General features: G+C 35.4%; 1 protein-coding gene across 1 annotated transcript in view; it reads left to right on the top strand.

Moving 5' to 3' along the window:
* Positions 1 to 17,793, top strand: part of NEK10 (NIMA related kinase 10) — a 77,173-nt gene that overhangs the window by 35,685 nt on the left and 23,695 nt on the right. The window contains 5 exon segments of the mRNA XM_063157063.1: positions 3,720 to 3,735; positions 3,813 to 3,824; positions 8,844 to 8,971; positions 9,378 to 9,450; positions 12,341 to 12,572. Coding sequence (XP_063013133.1) covers positions 3,720 to 3,735; positions 3,813 to 3,824; positions 8,844 to 8,971; positions 9,378 to 9,450; positions 12,341 to 12,572 — 461 coding nt within the window.

Genomic DNA, 17,793 nt, shown 5'->3' with positions numbered 1-17,793 from the left:
AGTTTTAATAGGGAAAGCAAAAGCTGTGCATGCAAGCAAAGTAAAGCAAGGATTTCACTGCTTCCCATGGGCAGACAGGTGTTCAGCCATCCCCAGGAGAGCAGGGCCCCATCACATGTAGGGGTTACTTGGGCAGACAAATGTCGTCATTCCAAATGTCCCCCATTCCTCCTCCTGTATATACAAAGAATGATGTCATATAGTCTGGAATATCCCTGTGGTTGCTTTGGGTCACCTGTCCCATTCTGTCTCTTCCCAACCTCCCATGCATTCCCAATTTCCTTTCCAGCATGGCAGTACAAAAAGCAGAAGACGCCTTGGCTCTGTGTAAGCCCTGCTCAGCAGTAACAAACACATCTCTCTATTTACCATGACTGTGTTCAGCACAAACCCAAAACACAGCTCCATTGCAGCCACTGTGAAGAAAGTTAAATCTACATCAGCCCAAACCAGCACATTGTGTAACTTTTTAAGAAGTGTATAGAAGTGCTTCAGTTGGGGTAAATGCACATCACAGCCCATGAAACTCTGATATTTGTGATGTACTTGTAATAGATACCTAAATGTTGAGACATGGGCCTTTGGATTCTGTTAAGAGTTCTCCCAATTTTTATAGCCAATGTAACTCAATAGTACTGTACTCTGCAAGTGCTCCCAAGCCTCTTCATTTCTGAAATGAAACTTTCTGTCTGGAAAATCCTAGAGATTCAAAATATATCTTTGAGCAGTACTACTGTGTATATACGCATACACACATATGTGTGTGTACAGATATATGCATATATATACTGAGACACACAAGGGCATGCACATACACACACATATATGTAAAAATCAATGAGAATGTACACAGTTGTGGAGACTTTAGTTTACAGAGTGTAAAACAGATTCTATCATGTTTGGTTTTGTGTTTGGCTTTTTTTGGGGGGGGGGTTGTGGTATTTTTTTTCTTTGTTTTCTCTTTGTGGGTTTTTTTGTTGAATTTGTTGTTCCACAATGCCAAATTAAGCGTAGATTGGATTAGCAACACTCTTCCTGGCATAGCCACATATTCAGGAAGTTGCCATATTGATGTCTCTCATGCTTTCAACCTATGATATTTTACATAATGAGAATTCTTTTTTTGTTCTACCTGCTCTTGATACTTAAGCCAATGTGTCCTAGCAAGCACACAATTGCCATACCTGGGAGTTGTTGGAGGGTGTTGTTCTCTGTGTGTTCAAACATGGGAACATTTAGAAATGGATGTTCCTTGGAAGCATAATCAGGAAATATATGTGAAATATATCCTTCAGTTTTAAAGATAGTTTTATGAAGACACTTGTGTAATGAGCTGCATTGCTCTATGAAATTCAGAAATGGCTGAGATTTAGCATTTATTTTCTCTAGCACTATAAGTTCATATGTGTAAAAACAGTGAAAGTATAAAGTTGCCACAAAAAAACAGGTCTGTCTGCCAGAGATGTACACTCTTGCAGGAAAGGTACAGAGTTCAAAGATGGGAGAATGTGTAGTAGTTGAATATAACTTGCTAGTCTTCTGAGTATGAAAACAAGTCCTGACAATAATATTCTTCTGTTCCTTTCACCAGCTTTTTATCTAGGCTTTATGCCCAGAAAGAGGAACTGGTAATAGATATCTGAAGTTTTTTATCCATTTTCTTGTATGGTTATATTTTGATTGACTTAATTTTTCTTAGTAAAGGTAAAAGAGAGTTTCAGTTCAGCATTATGAGCTAAGGGTAAAACTGAAAGCTGTGTTTCACTGAAAGCTGATTTTATATTTCTAAAGCTGGCTCCTTGGCAGTTCTTTTTAGTATCTCTCTTCCACAGGAAAAAACCTCACAAACTTTTGCCAGTACCAGTTGTTTCTGAGGCTGTGATATAAACTGTGTGAATTAAATGATTCAAGGCAAAAAAATCCAATTGTGACAACAACCACCCAACCTGAACCAGCCATACTCCAGGGCAAACACAAGCATTTAGGTAAACATATAATGATGAACTAGATTAGAGAACTGAGCTGGCTTAAAAATATTTCAGGTCTTTGATGTGTAAAGCTTTGTTGTGCTGGCGCAGGAGAGCAGACCCTGGTGGGAGAGAGTGACTGGGAACAGCAGAAGCAAGGCACCATCTTGGCTTTCAGTATCTTTTCAATATACAGCCTAAACAACTTACCCCACATGAGGCTGTTGTGGTCTTCACAGTTTCATATTTGGTCTAAATTTTTGATGGGGGAAAAAAGTAGTTACAAGTGCCTCTTTGCACTTAGGAATTGGGAAGAGGACCTTGTGCTCTGAACATGCTTTTGCCTTGGGTATTTAATGATTTAGATATGAAGAAGGTGTTTGTTTGTTTGGTTTTGTTTAACAATGCAATATGAGTAAACAACAATAGAATAAACCTTTAAAAATGCTGTTTGATTTATATTCATATGTGGCAAGGGTGAATTAGAAGTGAGTTGGTGGCAGTTTTTCATGCATTCTGGAACAATGTCTTATTACAGTGCTAGGGACCATAAGTTATTTTCCAAATTTCGTATGTTTGGCATTGCTAAGCAATGTTGTATAAAGTTGGCGCACATAAAAGCTTGAAGGTTTGTAAATTCAAAGAAATATGAATCTGTTGCTGAATGTTAACTGGATGTCCATATATTCATTTTCAAAAATATAGAATAAGAAACCCAAGAAAGTAAATTGTGAAACTTCTTGATTATTTCAAACAGAGAGGTAGTGAATTGTATTAAAAGGAAGCAGTAAGTTAGTGAGTTTTCTAAATTGTTGATCAACAGCAGTGTAACTGAAATTTACACTGGTTTATTACTGGGATCTTGTTTTTACACATATCTCAATGCTCATTAACATTTGAGATTGAGACAGACTACACAAATTTACAACTATTTGCAGTGAAAAGCATCCTTCCACATCAAACCAGGTGGATTTTTGAAGGTATTAGTAAAAATATAAGGCAGGCATTATGCAGTCTGCAGTTATTAGTGGCCTGACACTGACTGTGAATTGGTTTTGCCTCTCTGTAGAAGAAATTATATGAATGTAGCAGAGCTTTCTGGGCAGAGGCAGGCAATGGTTGGACCAGGAAATGAAACTGTTGAGATTACACTGATGAGAGAGCAATTATACACATGAAAGTGGCCTCTCTTAGGTGACTTCACCCATTTTAAAATTACATTCCCCACCTGGTGGCGCGAGGATTTATCACAATGTATAATTGCCATCTGAAGATAATAAATTTCTTCCCTACCCCTGTACATTTTAAAACTTGGTGGAACTGATGAATAAGTGATGAATTTTTCTCTGAGTGTCAGTAGAAGTTTAGGATGTCTGCAAAAATGTCTTTTGTGAATAAGAAATTATATGTATATTTTTTTTCCCAAAAAATATTTAACATAATTTGTATGGAGAAAAATGGTAGCAAGTTAGACAGCAACTTAATAAATTATTATAGACTTCCTTGGCCATACTTTTTCCATTTCAAAATAGAAAACTGTGAAGGTAAAATTTTAACTAGTGATTGAAAATCCTGTTCCTGCTTCATCACTCAAGGGATAGACAGAATATCCCCAAAAGGCTTGTGTTGAATTCTTTATGTGGGTGAGAAATACAAATAGCTTTCAGCATTATTCACAGGACCTCTTTATTCAAACTGTCAGTTTTGTGGCTCGTGTTTCTTCTTCCATTGGTTTTAGTGGTAATTATGAAGCTATGGTAATGAATGTGTATCTGTAGCTTGCAGCAAACTATCCAGAGAAAAATTGTGACATGCAGCAACTGCTTTTCTATTTTTCATTTTGAGATTGTACTGGTGGTGGCGGTTTTTTTTTTTTTTTTTTTTTTTTTTTCTCTTCCTTATTCCTCTCTCTTTCTGTGACTCAGAGAACTGATTCTAGAGTAAATGTAAGGGTATTTTTGCAGTGGTCTCCAAATACTCACATATTATGCTGCAGTAGTTTGGCAAAACGAAGATGGGTTTGTAAAAACCTAGAAATGGTGTCCAAACCAAAACATTTTCTCATTCGTTGCACTGCAATTCGTGGTCTTGGATCTTTTCTGAGAAAATAGACATGAATTGAAAGAGATTCTAACTTGATATATGCAAATATTTTTTTCTTACTTGTAACAGTAAAATATGGAAATGAAAGGTTGTGTAGTCTTTACCTCTGAAGATTTTCAAGGCACTGCAGGATAAATCCCCATTTATCTGGGCCAGGAAGCAGCAGGTTTCATTTTTATAGTATTCATTTTAATTGTTGCAGTCATAGGTACAAAGATTGTGAAAATCCTTTTCTGTGCTTTGCTTTTGTGAGTCCTGCCAGTAAGTAGTAAGGCTATCCATTGCAAGTGAGTATTATTATATAAGTATTTTAACAAGGATACCGCCTTACCTGAACTTAGTAGAAGCTGCAGAGACTCTTTCAGCATTTGGGACCAAAGGAAGCAAAAAACCCCATTGATCAGAGTTTGGCAAGCTTGCCTACTGTCTCTCCTACTGTCCTGTCTCCAACAGTGGGAAAAAAATCAATATCCTTAGGTAAGGGAGAATGGGATAAGCATATTGGATTCTTTGCAAATTTCCAGCTATTTTCAGCATGGATTGTTTCCTGAAATAGTTTGGGTTTCTAGGCATGAGTGTTTGTATAGCTAATACCTACTGCTGGAATTCTCCATCAAAGTTTAAGTAATGAACTGGAGTTATCTTAAAAGCAATAACTGTCATTGTTAAAATCCTCAGCCCTGGCAGATGATTCTTTGTTTAGCCTTTCATTATAACCACCACCTTCTCTGAGAGTCAGTCTTGAAGGATCACTGCTGTTTTCATTCATTCCTAACTGTCCAGTTGAAACCAAGTCTCATTTAAAAGTGCCCCTCCTACTGTGGGATGCCACATACCAGTGTGTTCCTACACACTGGTGTTGGAAGCACCAGTGAACACTGCACCAAGATAAGTCATGAGTGGCTCTTTGAAGTTCTGCGCAGCTCGGGAAATCTTCACTGGCTGTGTCCCATGTAAAGTCAGCCTGAAAGTATTAATAACATTCTTTAGAAGTTTCAAAGGCTCTAGAAAATTAATGCTGTTTTGGAAACATCATTCCCTCATCTCCTCTTTTCCTTCCTCTCCAAATTCAGGACTTCTTTTTTAATTTTGGCACTTCTGTCCACTAATAACTAATGTGGACACGAGCTAATCTAGTGAGGATAGTCATCTTTCATATAGCTGTGTGGTAGGGCAAATGTAGCAGACTCAGATACAGTCTGTTTAAATCTCTCTTAAAAGTGTTATTGAAGTAAAATAATGGTAAAATAACATCAGTAAGCAAAATTATAAATGAAAGCTTGATGGCAAAACTATCTCCAAGGCCATGTAGAGGTTATTTGGTTAAATGTGCTGATGTGTTTGATGTTTTACAAGTAGCACTGTACTGACAAGATTTGTTTATTATTGTTTCTTTTTTAAAAAAACCTCCTAATTATAAATGTGGTGTAGTATGGGAAACCTCTTCTGTATTTAGAATAGCTTCTTAATTTTGTAAAAATGAGTTCAGAAGGAAAAACAACTATTTGGATTAAGCAGTGGCTCATTTTGAAGCCATGGTCATGGATGATTCTATTATTAAGAATAAAAGCAGTGGTAGTATGTTGACCTTTCTGAGAAAAAATTATAAAATTGTCTGGTAAAGGATGCTGAGAATTTGCATGGTTATTCTGGGGATATAATTCTGTCTTTCATTTAAAAGAATTTAGTCTTGCATTTGCAATGGACATTTATTTAGTGAAGGACTCCCTTATATTTAATATAATGATGCTGGAGTAAGCTTTTTCAGATTGAATATATAAGTTGGAAATCACCAGTGATTTGCAAACTTAGATGAAAATTATCTTGAGCTATTAGATGAAAAATATCTTAGATGAAAAGTATCTTAGAGCTGTTATCTTGAATACATTAGCTGTAAGAATTACATGCTGCCACTTCTAGTAGCTGTGGCTAATAGCATCAGCACTGCTGCTTAGTGGCAGTAAGCTCAGCCCCTGGAGCAATGGAAATTAAAATCTTTATAATCTCTTAGGGTCTCCCCCTTTCTGTATTCTGTTTTGAATGCATTTTATGATGTAGGCTTCTGTTTGCTAAAAATTTAACTAGTACTGCTGTCTGATTTCAGTCAACTGAGTTATCTTCAGCTAAAAGTTAAAGGATGAGTACTGCCTTTACAAATAATAATTATAAAAAAGTCATACTAATGCTTAAATTCTCAGTGTTTGTGAGTAAAACTGGTTCCACATACTCTTTCTGGTCTTGACCAGGCAGTGACAGTTTATACACATTTGTCATCTGAGTTAGGCAAACCATATGTACTCGCACCACGCTCCTGTTGGTGGGTGGCAGTGTACAGGAACAAGAACTGGGTACTTTCTCTGCTTGGCATCCCTGCCACTGGGGATCCAAAACATGCAAATTGGCTGCAGAACTGTTTTGCTAATCAACAACTACTGTACCCCACCCACATTTCTAACTAGCAGATGGTGAGGCAAGCCTGTAAAACATGGTGATGGGTTTTACTACATCCCCAGAAAAGTAAATAAATAATATTTGAAAATCCTATTTAAAAATCTAAATTACAGAACTAATGAGCTACAAAAGCATAGCATCATATAAGTAAGGGATTTATATTCTCTGTAAAACTTTCATGGTCACATTAAATAAACATTGCTTCAGTAATTTAAAGTACTTCTTAAGCAGGAGACAGAATTTTTTAAGGCATTGGTCATCCTAATGTTCTCAATATCTGAGGTTTCTGACTAAGACATTCGTTCTGGAAGAAAAGAAACACTATTTTGCTACAAGTCCCTTTGATTAAAAAAAAAAAAAAGAGGAATTAGATGAGCATTTAGAACAAGAAATCTTTCAACATGAATAAACAGAACAAATGACTTCATTAACTTTCAGCTACTGTGCATTTGTGTGAAACTATGCTAAAACTATAACCCTGTCAGCACTGTATTCTTTCTATGATTTCCAAATCATAGTATGATTTTTCCAAGTCACCAGCTGGTGGGCTGCTGTTTGCTCTGGACATCAGGCAAGAATTTTCCCTGGACAAATCTTCAGGAATCAAGATGCTGTAGGCTAGGTCACGGTTGCCTTTGTTTCTCTCTCAATTGTATTCAGCTTATTCTTTCTGTGGCTGCTGCACAGCTTTCTGCATAGTTACATAAATTTGGCTTGAATAATCTCAGTTTGGTATTTTAATATAATTTAGTAATGTAAAATAATATTTTTTAACTTGATCTCTCTGTGGATGAAAATTATCCTTAGAACAAAAAACTAAAATTCAATTCAGATATTTTTTTCTGATCAGGAGCATTCTTAGAACTTGACTAAGATAGGTGCTTTGCCTTATTCAGCTCACCATCTATATGATAAGTTGCAGTATTAATGTTTGCTAGTAGACACTTTTAATACACAGAAAGGAAATTTTCACAAAGACATCTAATGAACTAGTGTCACAGGCAGTGTGATCACAGAAATACCAGTATGTCCTAAAACAATATTCAGTAACACTCTGTAGTTGTGTAACAGCAGCAGCAAGATTCAAAGAAAATTGCTTATTAGATTTGACCCCATAATCTGTATCTTGCTTGATAATTTTATTAGAAGAGTGCGACCCTGTCAGTCCCTCTCACTTCCCTGCACTGTGACCTCTCTTCTGACTTTCTATTGTAAAGTTCACGTAATTAATCTTATCTTTTGTCTAGGGACCTCATCCCATAAATTTTAAAAATCTGCATTTTGTATATAGCAGCAGGATATCCTCTAGCATCACTAATTGAATTTACACAGTACCTCTGAGCATCAAAATAAGACATTTTACCAAAGATATCAGTACTATAATTATGAAAAAAAAGTGGCTCCAAATTCTAATCTGAAGGGAAAAAGTAAACAAGTTGGTTTTCAAGTTGATTTTACGGATTAGAGTATTTTTCTATATCTCTGAATGAAAAAAACCAAACACATTCTATGATATGATCTTTACTTGCTGCTAAGACTTGAACTCCGACATCAGAATACACTGACTAGTGTAAATTGTTATCATCCAGGTTCATAAAAAGCACTGAGGAAATTAAACAAAGGAAGTAAATGCTGTTTTGTACTGCATCAAAATTGAAGTTACTGCCTTCTTCCATTTTCTTTAAATGTATCTTTACAATGTTTTTTGTATTGTCATTTGGCTGCCTGCTGAGTGTGCATGTTGTATCCTCACAAGGAATGCATTACAGTAGTTTTAAGAGGATGAAAATGATACAATGAGTCAAGTTCATTTACTTACATTAATAGCAAAACTATATCCACTATCATTCTAAATACAGGAGTTGTATCAAATCTTTCTGATATCTGGATTATCAGATGAGGTGCCATACTTATCTGTTCTCTAGTCTGTTTTACTGAAATGTCATCATTGTAAACTTGTTCTAAATGCTGTAGTTCATGTCCGGTATGTCCAAAGACAGTGTGAGTGGAAAGAACAAGTGAACAAAATGTAAACCCCTAGTGTTGTGAGAAAAAGTGCAGCAGAATTTGAAAATCTATTTACTGTACTTCCCCTTAAAGAATTTGGCTGGTAAATGACACATATGCAACCTTTTGAATGTAATTGTGTGTGTAATTATGTCGTAGTGAGTAACTAAATATTGGGTGAGTTGGGTGTTTTTTTGTTGTTTTTTTTTTTTGTTGTTGTTGTTTTGTTGTTGTTGTTTCTGTTTTTTAAAGAAAATAAACCCCCTTCTAGGGGAATTAATAAAACACTTGTGGCTTGCATTGCTTTCTCCCTAGTCCTGAAGTTGTAAAGGGTGAGCTGTGTGGAGAGAAGGCTGATGTCTGGGCTGCAGGATGCATCCTTGAACAGATGGCCACTCTGGGCCCACCAGTTTACAGCACCAATGTGCCCTACTTGGCAACTAAGCTATCCACATTTTCCAGATCAACCTCCCAGTCATTTCTGCATGTGTTGTCATGATCCAAGAGAATTTATATTTAAGTTTATTGATACATAAACTGCTCTCAGCTCTAATGTGTGTGGCTTGCGAACAAGCACAAGTGTTTATCATTGTATGAATTGCTATCTTACCGTTCTAATTGCAAAAATTGCTTATAAATGTTCAATATTGTAGCACTTTAGCCTACAGTAAGTACACTAATGTGGATACCTGACTGAAAGAGACAGTCTGCATCTAAGTTTTTCTGCAAGTTAGAGCTGGTGATGTAATGCTCATCAGGTAGTTTAAAGGGACAACACTTATCATATTGGATGCTGAAATAAATACTGGAGTATTTTTCTTCAACAAACTGTAGATTTTTTTTTTTTTCAGATAGTAGGGGCTGTGTATGAACCTGTGCCAGAAGGACTGTACTCTGAAAAAGTCTCATTTACCATTAAGAGGTAATTACTCATTTTATTTCGACATCCTGCTGTAAAGATGTTTTTGTTTTGTATGCTTCCAGCAGAGATAATGTGACAGTTTGCAGACTTAAGCAACTGCCAGTATTTGTCTCTGAATAGGAAATATCTTTGGATTTAAAGAAAAACAGAGCTATCTCCTTAGACCAATAATAACATATAAAATATAGCTGCACACATGCAACTGGAAAATTCATACCAGTGTAATCAGGGCATTCATTTAGCCAGTATAGACTTTATATTCAGTACTGAAATTTACATTTAACGGTATCAGTGCTGTACTTAATTCTCTGCACATGATTTTTTTCCCAATAAAAATCCAGAAACTGAGTAATTTTCAAATGCAGGTTGTGGTCAAGGAAATAACCCCATCAGAAGATGTTATTTACAGATTACTGTATGATCATATTCATAATTTTTTCTGTTTATTTGACTGATAGAAATATGTCTTTCATTACCTTATAATTCTGTTAGCACAGCAGCAGAGGTAATGAAGCAATGGAGGAAAAGATGAGCCTGTACTTGCTACACTCACTCATCACAAATTTCTTAGCTACGTTTATATTTTCCTGGAGATAATGTAATGTGTAAGGCAAAGTATAGAGTGAATTAGAGATTTAGTTAGCTCCCTTGATTTTTCCATTTAGAAAAAAAAAACCTACTTAGTACAAAAATGCTTATACTTTTTCATTCAGATATTCAATTCTGTCTCTAAAAAGCACATTACAAAGAACGTTTGTGTAAGGTTATAAACTAAGGTTTTTATAGTATGTTATAAACTAAGGTTTTTATAGTATGTTTTAGTGTACAGAAAGGTTTCTGTTACTTAAAGACCTTGTGGATAAAGGACAACAATGGAGAGTACAGGAGCTAATAGAACTAATATTTAAGTTGAAGAGATTCTGAAATGAATTTTAATGAAAATATTAAAATCTTTACACAAGAATTTTTCTACATATTTTACTAACAGTGGGAGGCATTAAGTGGTTTTTTTTGTTATTGTTAATTTTTGGGGGGCTATTGTTTTTAATAATATCTCTTACTATGGGTTAAGTCTTAAATAATTTGTTATGTTTAGGTTTTTGCTTATGCTTTGTGAGCATTTAGAGCTATTTAGAAAGAATGAAAACATTAAAGAAAAGCAGTAAGAATGAGATTTTAGTTATATAGATGAGAAAACATTAACAGAAAAGATGTTATTTTCAAACGACTAAAACAGAACACATTTCAAAGATGAATGTTGGAAGTAAAAAAATAATTTCTTGATAATGATTTGAAGAAATATCGAAAGCTTCTTGTTGCAACTGTAAATTTTCATTTAGTGTTATCATTACTATTCTTTAGTATTGTTATTAAAACGGGCAATTAAAATAGTTTTATTGCTTTAAGCTACTAAAGAATGTATGGCTGTGGATTCTATTCTGGAATCGTAGCCAACAAATTCCTTCAGAGTTGAATATCAACCTACTTGATGTTTAGTCATAAATATTTTTTAGTCATAAATAATTTTTCCTGTAAATAATTACAGGAATTATTATGCATGGAAATGGATGCAGGACTTATTAAAAATCTCTTCTAGCTCCCTTTGGTCTTGGAACTTTTGCCCAATTTCCGTGAATTAAAATAAAAAATCAAAAGGAAACCCCAACCCCAAGTATTTTTTAAGGGTGAAAACTTGCACCTCTTTCAAAGAAATAAAAAATTTAAACTAAAAATATTTTTTAAATTATGAAAATTAGTGAAATTAATCAACATATTTAAGAAAATTTAAACAAAAATATTAAAATAAGGAAGTTCAAGCACTGTAAAGCATTTTCAAAAGTGCTACTGTGCATGTCAGTTGTATTTTACTTAGAAAGAACTGCTTTAGAAATCATAAGTCATTCTATGACATTTTCTTTGAAGAAGAGTGTTGGGTTATATGTTTGTGTTAGCAGATAAATGGTCCTATGCAAGGAAATCATAGTACATGACCAGATTCGTTGGAGTTAACAGATTTAAGACACTTTTTAGTATATGCACGACTGTCCCCAGCAGCTTTCCTGTCCTACACTGCATACACTGCAGAAAATATTTTGGGGATTTAAAAATAGACCTAATAATATATTATTACCATTACTGGGGGTACCTTTAACATAGATCTGTTAAAGTATTTTAGATTGGAAGGGACCCCTGGAAGAGTGTAGTCCATCCTGCTCAATGCAGATACAATTAGATCTGGTTGCTCACTGCTCAGGGTTTTGTCTATGTCAGTTTTGTATTGAAGGATGGAGATTCCACAACTTCTCTGGGCCCCTCTGTAGTGTTTGTCTGCCTTTGTGATTAAAAGTAATAGTAATAATAACAAGTTTTGGATCTATCGAGGCTTCCCTGTGGTTTAACTTATGTCTCTCGCCTCTTGCTCTAACACTGTGCATCCCTGAGAAGGATCTGGCCAGGTCTTCCCATTGTGCAGGTAGCAATCAGATCTGAGAACAGGTGGTCCAGGTCCCTCTGACAGCTGCCCATGTATCCCTGCAATTCATTGTTCACAAACTGCTGGAAAATGCACTCTCTCCCATGATCTAGGTCATTAGTAAAGACATTAAATAGTACTGACCCAATCCCTCAAGGTTGACTCCATCTCCCCCATGCCAGGAGAAGGCCCCAGGCACTCCTGAGTGTGTCTGGGAGTGCACAGCCACAGTTCCCAGCAGCAGTTCTGTTGGGTCAGTGTCAAGGATAATTGTTCCAGCTGATGCTGGAGGCTGTGCTCTGGTGTGGCAGCACCAAAGCTGCCCAGCCTCAAACTGTCCCAGGCAGCATGCTGGCTGGCATTACTCCATAAATACCAGGGCAGGAATTCATTGGTGGAAAAGAAACAAGTAAATAGAGAATGTTCTTCCTGTGGCTGCTTGACTCCTGATGCAGAGGCACGTCCAGACATGTTAGAAATCACCTCACTTGTGCCTCATGTGATGATGAAATATCTGGAATTTTTATCCACCTCTCATCTCATGCTGGAGAAGAAACTGGATTGGGAGAGGAGACAAACCCAGTGGTACTTCATGGAGGCCAATTGAAATGCAGTAACTTATCACCATCAACTTCCCATTTTATCACAAGTAAGTACATGTATTAGCTTTATTTTTTGTTATTGTTATTTGCCATATCTGAGAAAATAAAGTGCAGCAAAGCAGAAAATGAATCAAAATTAATGGGCACATCCTTCTGTAACGTTTTTCCATGCAGGCTCTTTAATTTATTTTTAACAAGGTATTCATTAATTTTTTTTTGGACATTCTTATGCAGGAAAAATGACAGTATCTTAAAACCCAATGTCATTCTGTGTTGGAAAATGGCATTGTTATGGAGGTTCTTACCTCCAAGTTTTGATAATATCTGATAACATTTAATTATTATGGCACATTTGTGAGTGGTTTGTGAGTAGGAGAATATACGCTTGATTAGGGTGGAACAAGTTGATAATCTTGTGTATGATTCATAAACGATGACACCTAGAAAATGGAACCTACAAGAATAAATTTTTTAATTACAGATTGCAAAATACAGACTAGTGATGCTGATAAGGTATTTGTTCATGTTTTCTAACTGTCTGATACAGTTCTGCAGAAATACCTACAGTTCTTCCATTTGCTTCAGGCTGTGTTTTAAGCATCCTTCATGAAAAACATCTGTAGTTTACCTACCATATATAATCTCAGAGAATTAATTTAAAAAATACAAGGAAAATATTTTTGTATAGCAAAATTGCTCTTTGAAAATTGTTATAATAATTCCAGTATAAAGTTATAATTTACACAGCCACTTATGTCTGTTCAGATATTGCATCTCTTAGATTCGTTTTGTCAGGGCTCAGTAGCTTGTACAAAGAACCTCTGTGTAGGAAAATGGTTTTCTATAACACTTGGTACCAAACATTCTAGTTTTCACCTTCCAAAAATAAGTAACTTGTATCAATGGTTAATATTTTTTTCAGGAGTTTTTTGACCTATCAGTCTAAGATCATTATTTATATTACACCATTTTTTTCAATAAAAAAGAATGCCAAAACCTGCCAGCAAACTGTAACAAACCACTGCCTTTTAAAATGTAAGAGATATTGGTTTGAAAGAAGGATACAGAGTAGGATTTGTAAGTTAAGATACTATAAGCAACTTTTCCCATGTGTTTTTCATTTAATTTTTCTTAACCTACAGTTTTGGAAGCTTGTTGTGTGCCATTATCTTTTGTATCTTGATATAGTCATTCTCTTGCATAATTGTGATGAAATTTGCAAAAAAATGTGCTATAGATGGAAAGATGCTAGATTTGGGATTTTGATGCAGTTATTGTGTCTTTGAGAAAAGAATGCCCTCTCTGGATATTTGTGATATATGGTAGAATGGATGGTTTTACATAGAAGTTAGAATACTTATGTTTTGTATAAATACTTGGAAAATACACCTATCTACAAAACTGCCTGTGTGTTTTAGGCAATAATGGCTAGTTTTCTCAAGGAGAAAACTCTGAAGTTCTAGTTCCAATTGATATTATTTTATGCATATTAAAAGAACAAGAGATTCTGACAAAGACCCAGAACACTGAAGAAATGGAGGGGAATATGGCTTAGTAATGAGACCTGATGTTGCAAATTGTTACAAATAAGAATAAATCAGGCTAGGATCTTTCAAATTTCAGAGATATGTTACAGGGCTTAGAAACGGAAGGAGCCATGTTGTTTCTTTCTTCCTGGTATTTAGGAAACCTTTATAAAGTTGAAGGGTTTCTAATAAAGAGAATAATTATTCCTGAAAAGTTTGCCTTTTGACAAAAAAAAAAGCAATGTTCTGACTAAAAGTACTTGGAAGAATTTCAAGCAGCTGCTCCTGAAATAAAAGCTCTGTGAGATGTAGACAGCCTAATTTATCTTAGTCAAGGCCCCAGCAAGTCCACACCCAAGTAATTTGTCATTTTTCCATGGTGTCAGAGAATTTGGTGTTTCTGCCATGTAGTTCAATGTTTTGTTGAAGCCAGCTAGCTTATATGCTTTCTCTACTGTAATATACTTTTGGCCTCCTTTTTCATCCCAGTTTTGTTATATTGTGAATGTTTCTGAAATTAGGACTGTACTCTCTGTCCTTGTATATGGAACTGAAGAACAGAGATATTTTGGAGCCAGAATGGAATTTGTTTTATAAGTAGTTTAAAACTACAGTTTGGTAGCTGGAAAATAAGCAGTTGAAAGGCAGGTCAGCCCGTCAGTTACCTTGTGTAGTAAGGAAAGCATAAAATCCATGCTTGAAAATAATCCCAGTAAAAAGAATCGTCATCAGCTCCCTCCCTACACAAATTCTTATATTTCCTAGTTTTCCACAGAAACTGTTTATGTTAGAGCAGAAACAGATATAGGGGTGACAGGTGTTTGATAGAGCTTGTGTGTTCAGTTCTGAAAGGTTAAGGTTGCTGATATAACACATGGTACAGAAGACCCAAACAAGTAAGAATAATGGCAATAATTCTTTCTCGTTAACATTAATAATTCGTGTTGCAACTTTCATTTCAAGTTGATCAATATTATATTTTCATGCTCTGGGCAGGAAGAGGTGGAAAGGAAAAAGGTAGTTTGTGTAAGGTCACCAAACAGACCAGTAGCAAATTTGAATTTTCTGTGTTCCAAGGCAAGGATAAGTCTCAAAACCGTAGTTGATCTAACTAATGAATTGTCTTTCTAATATTTTCCTTTGAAGAGATAAGTGTATAGCCAAAAAATGATTTGATTGCTTTTTGAAGTATAAAGATTTGAAAAATGGATTTTGTCTGTTTAGAAAACAGTGAAAATAAGTCATTTTTATTACTTTGGAAACATGCATTTCATTACATGGGCATCATCCATTATTGTTTCATTTACTGTATATATCCTAACAGGTTTTCAACTTTTCTCTCATTGCCACATTTTTAAATGTAAAATATACATATACCTAAAACAATATAGAATGATGAATATTCTGTTCAGTCCTGTCTTTTGAATGTGGTAGAGGAAAGTGTAAGTTTTATAATTGGAGTCCATCAGCTAGAAATATGAACCTTTTATACCTTCTGCTACTCTGAGAATATATTAAAAATAGGCAGACATGGTAGACTACCTGGATGATCAGAACAACTTCCTTTTCTCGGTTTCTGTAGTTCTGATCTGTGTATAAGGCACATATATTCTGTCACGTTCTTTCTCTATGCTTTTCTGTATTCTTTGGGAATTTAAGCTTATTTTAATTTTTGTATCAATAATGTTACTAGAATACCCATTTCATTTTAAATTCATATATGCAAATCCGTGTATTCAGAACGAGTTCCCAGTTGCTTAGAGTAATGGGGGACGATGATACTTAGATAATGGGAAAAATAGGTCCAGTATATTTTTCTGAGTGTAGTCTGATCTATGGAGTGTCTCCCCATTCCATGTTAGTTGGGGCTAATAGGGAGTCAGAATTCATTAACTGTGCTTGGTTTGAGCAGGTTCATTTAGGTTGCCCTTAGCTGAGTGCTTTGTCCTAGTGTTCAAATGCATGAGAATGCCAATTACCAAGGCTGCTCTCTGCATTTTCCTGTTTTCACACTTGGACTGGTCTTTGCCTAACCCAGCATTCCGGTATATAGACCACAGTGAGGCATCTTTCATCTAGATAGGATTTTTAGCTGCAGGTCAGCACTGGCCCTCCCAGGCTAGGTCTGTAGGTATCAAGGTGCCATGCTACTGGACTAGGTTGGTGCTGACAGAAAACATACTCTGGTTATTCTTCCTGTAGGCAGCTTGGCTACAGCCCATGCTAGGAAGTCTGACTATCTCTCCTGCAGAGGCTCCTCAACTCTTTGTTGGCTGAAAATAGTAAATGAAGCAGTGTAGCTGTTTTCAAACTATATGTAAATGACTAAATTTAAACTAAAGAACCTGACCGAACCTGAAATAGCTGATGCAGTTTCCTGACCTTTATCTCTGACACAGACCTTCATAGTCCACATCTAGATGATTGAGTTGATTGTATTTTGTATTTTTGAGGATCATAGCAATATGAAGGACGAAGAAACACAACATAATTTAACTGTTTTTTCACTCAGTCATTTTTCCCCATGTCTAAATTCAGTTCTGCTCTGCTGGCAATTGTTGTGCTAATAATCGTGTCAATTTCTAAGCATCACCACATGCATTACAAAGTAGTACTTAATTAGCAATTCAATTTGAATTAATCAAGTTTTTTTGTTAACTCAGAAAAAGACATAAAGATTGGATTAATGTTCATTTTAATTTCCTTTGTGTTTAGAAATAGATTTTGTGCCATTCAGTGCATAAGAGAGTTCTTTGTTAAAACCGCGTGTGTGTGCAGCAGTTGTTTTGGTGTTTGTTAAAGCAATGAGTATACTTGAGTTTAAAACACTTGGCAGGCAACAGGTTATTAATTTTTCAGAAATATGGTCAATATAGAAGATTAAAATATTTTTGTTAAAATTATCACTGAAACTTGTTAAATTTTTATAAAATAAAAATGTGGATGATCATGACCATACACTGCTGCATACATAAACCTTTGGAAATGAGCGAGGACTCAGGAATGTCATGAAGAAGACTTCCACAAATTGTTTTCTAATTCTTCCACCTTTCACTCCATTGTAACACCATTCTGTTCTGCTAATTAAGGAGCACGTACTAGAACTTATGCCTAAATCTTAAAAATGTTGGTGTGATTAAAAGAAAGGAACCTTTTAAAATTGATACTATTTAACTTTGGAGAATAAAGCGACAATACAAGAACTGTTTTGAAGGTATAATTTTTTTATAATTGCTGAATGTTTAATTTGTTAGTGCATCAAAGCTTTTTAATAGAATTGCAGAATGTAAGGGAGGAAGAGTTGTCAAAGATTATCTTGTCCATTTCCAAGCCTTAGAGTTACCTGTCACTCCTGACAGGTATTTGACCAGTCAGTCTTAAAAATGTCATGTTATAGAAACAGTTTGGAAACAGCAGAAATGCAAATACTGTCTTTACAGTCAACAGTCATATGTCTGATTAAGTATTTTTTTTTTTCATATGAAGATAAAATCTGCATTTAGTCTGTTGCTTGCAGAAAATTTTGACCTTTGCTTGAAAGGGTTTAGACTTCATGTACGTCTGGTTTCCAGGAGACATTAGATTGACTTATGCCTGTGCACCTATGGGATGTATATGGCACTTGGAATTTTCAGACCCAATCTAAAGTGTCATATAAGGACTCTGATAGCACTGAGTCCAGAATATCCCCAAAAGCTGTTTGCTGTGTGCATTCAAACCTGTTACACAGTGAAATATGAAC

The sequence above is a fragment of the Melospiza melodia genome, chromosome 1, assembly GCF_035770615.1.
Source record: "Melospiza melodia melodia isolate bMelMel2 chromosome 1, bMelMel2.pri, whole genome shotgun sequence".
NCBI lineage: Eukaryota > Metazoa > Chordata > Aves > Passeriformes > Passerellidae > Melospiza > Melospiza melodia.
The sequence above is the reverse complement of the archived record's forward strand: the minus strand, read 5'-3'. Positions and strand labels throughout refer to the sequence as shown.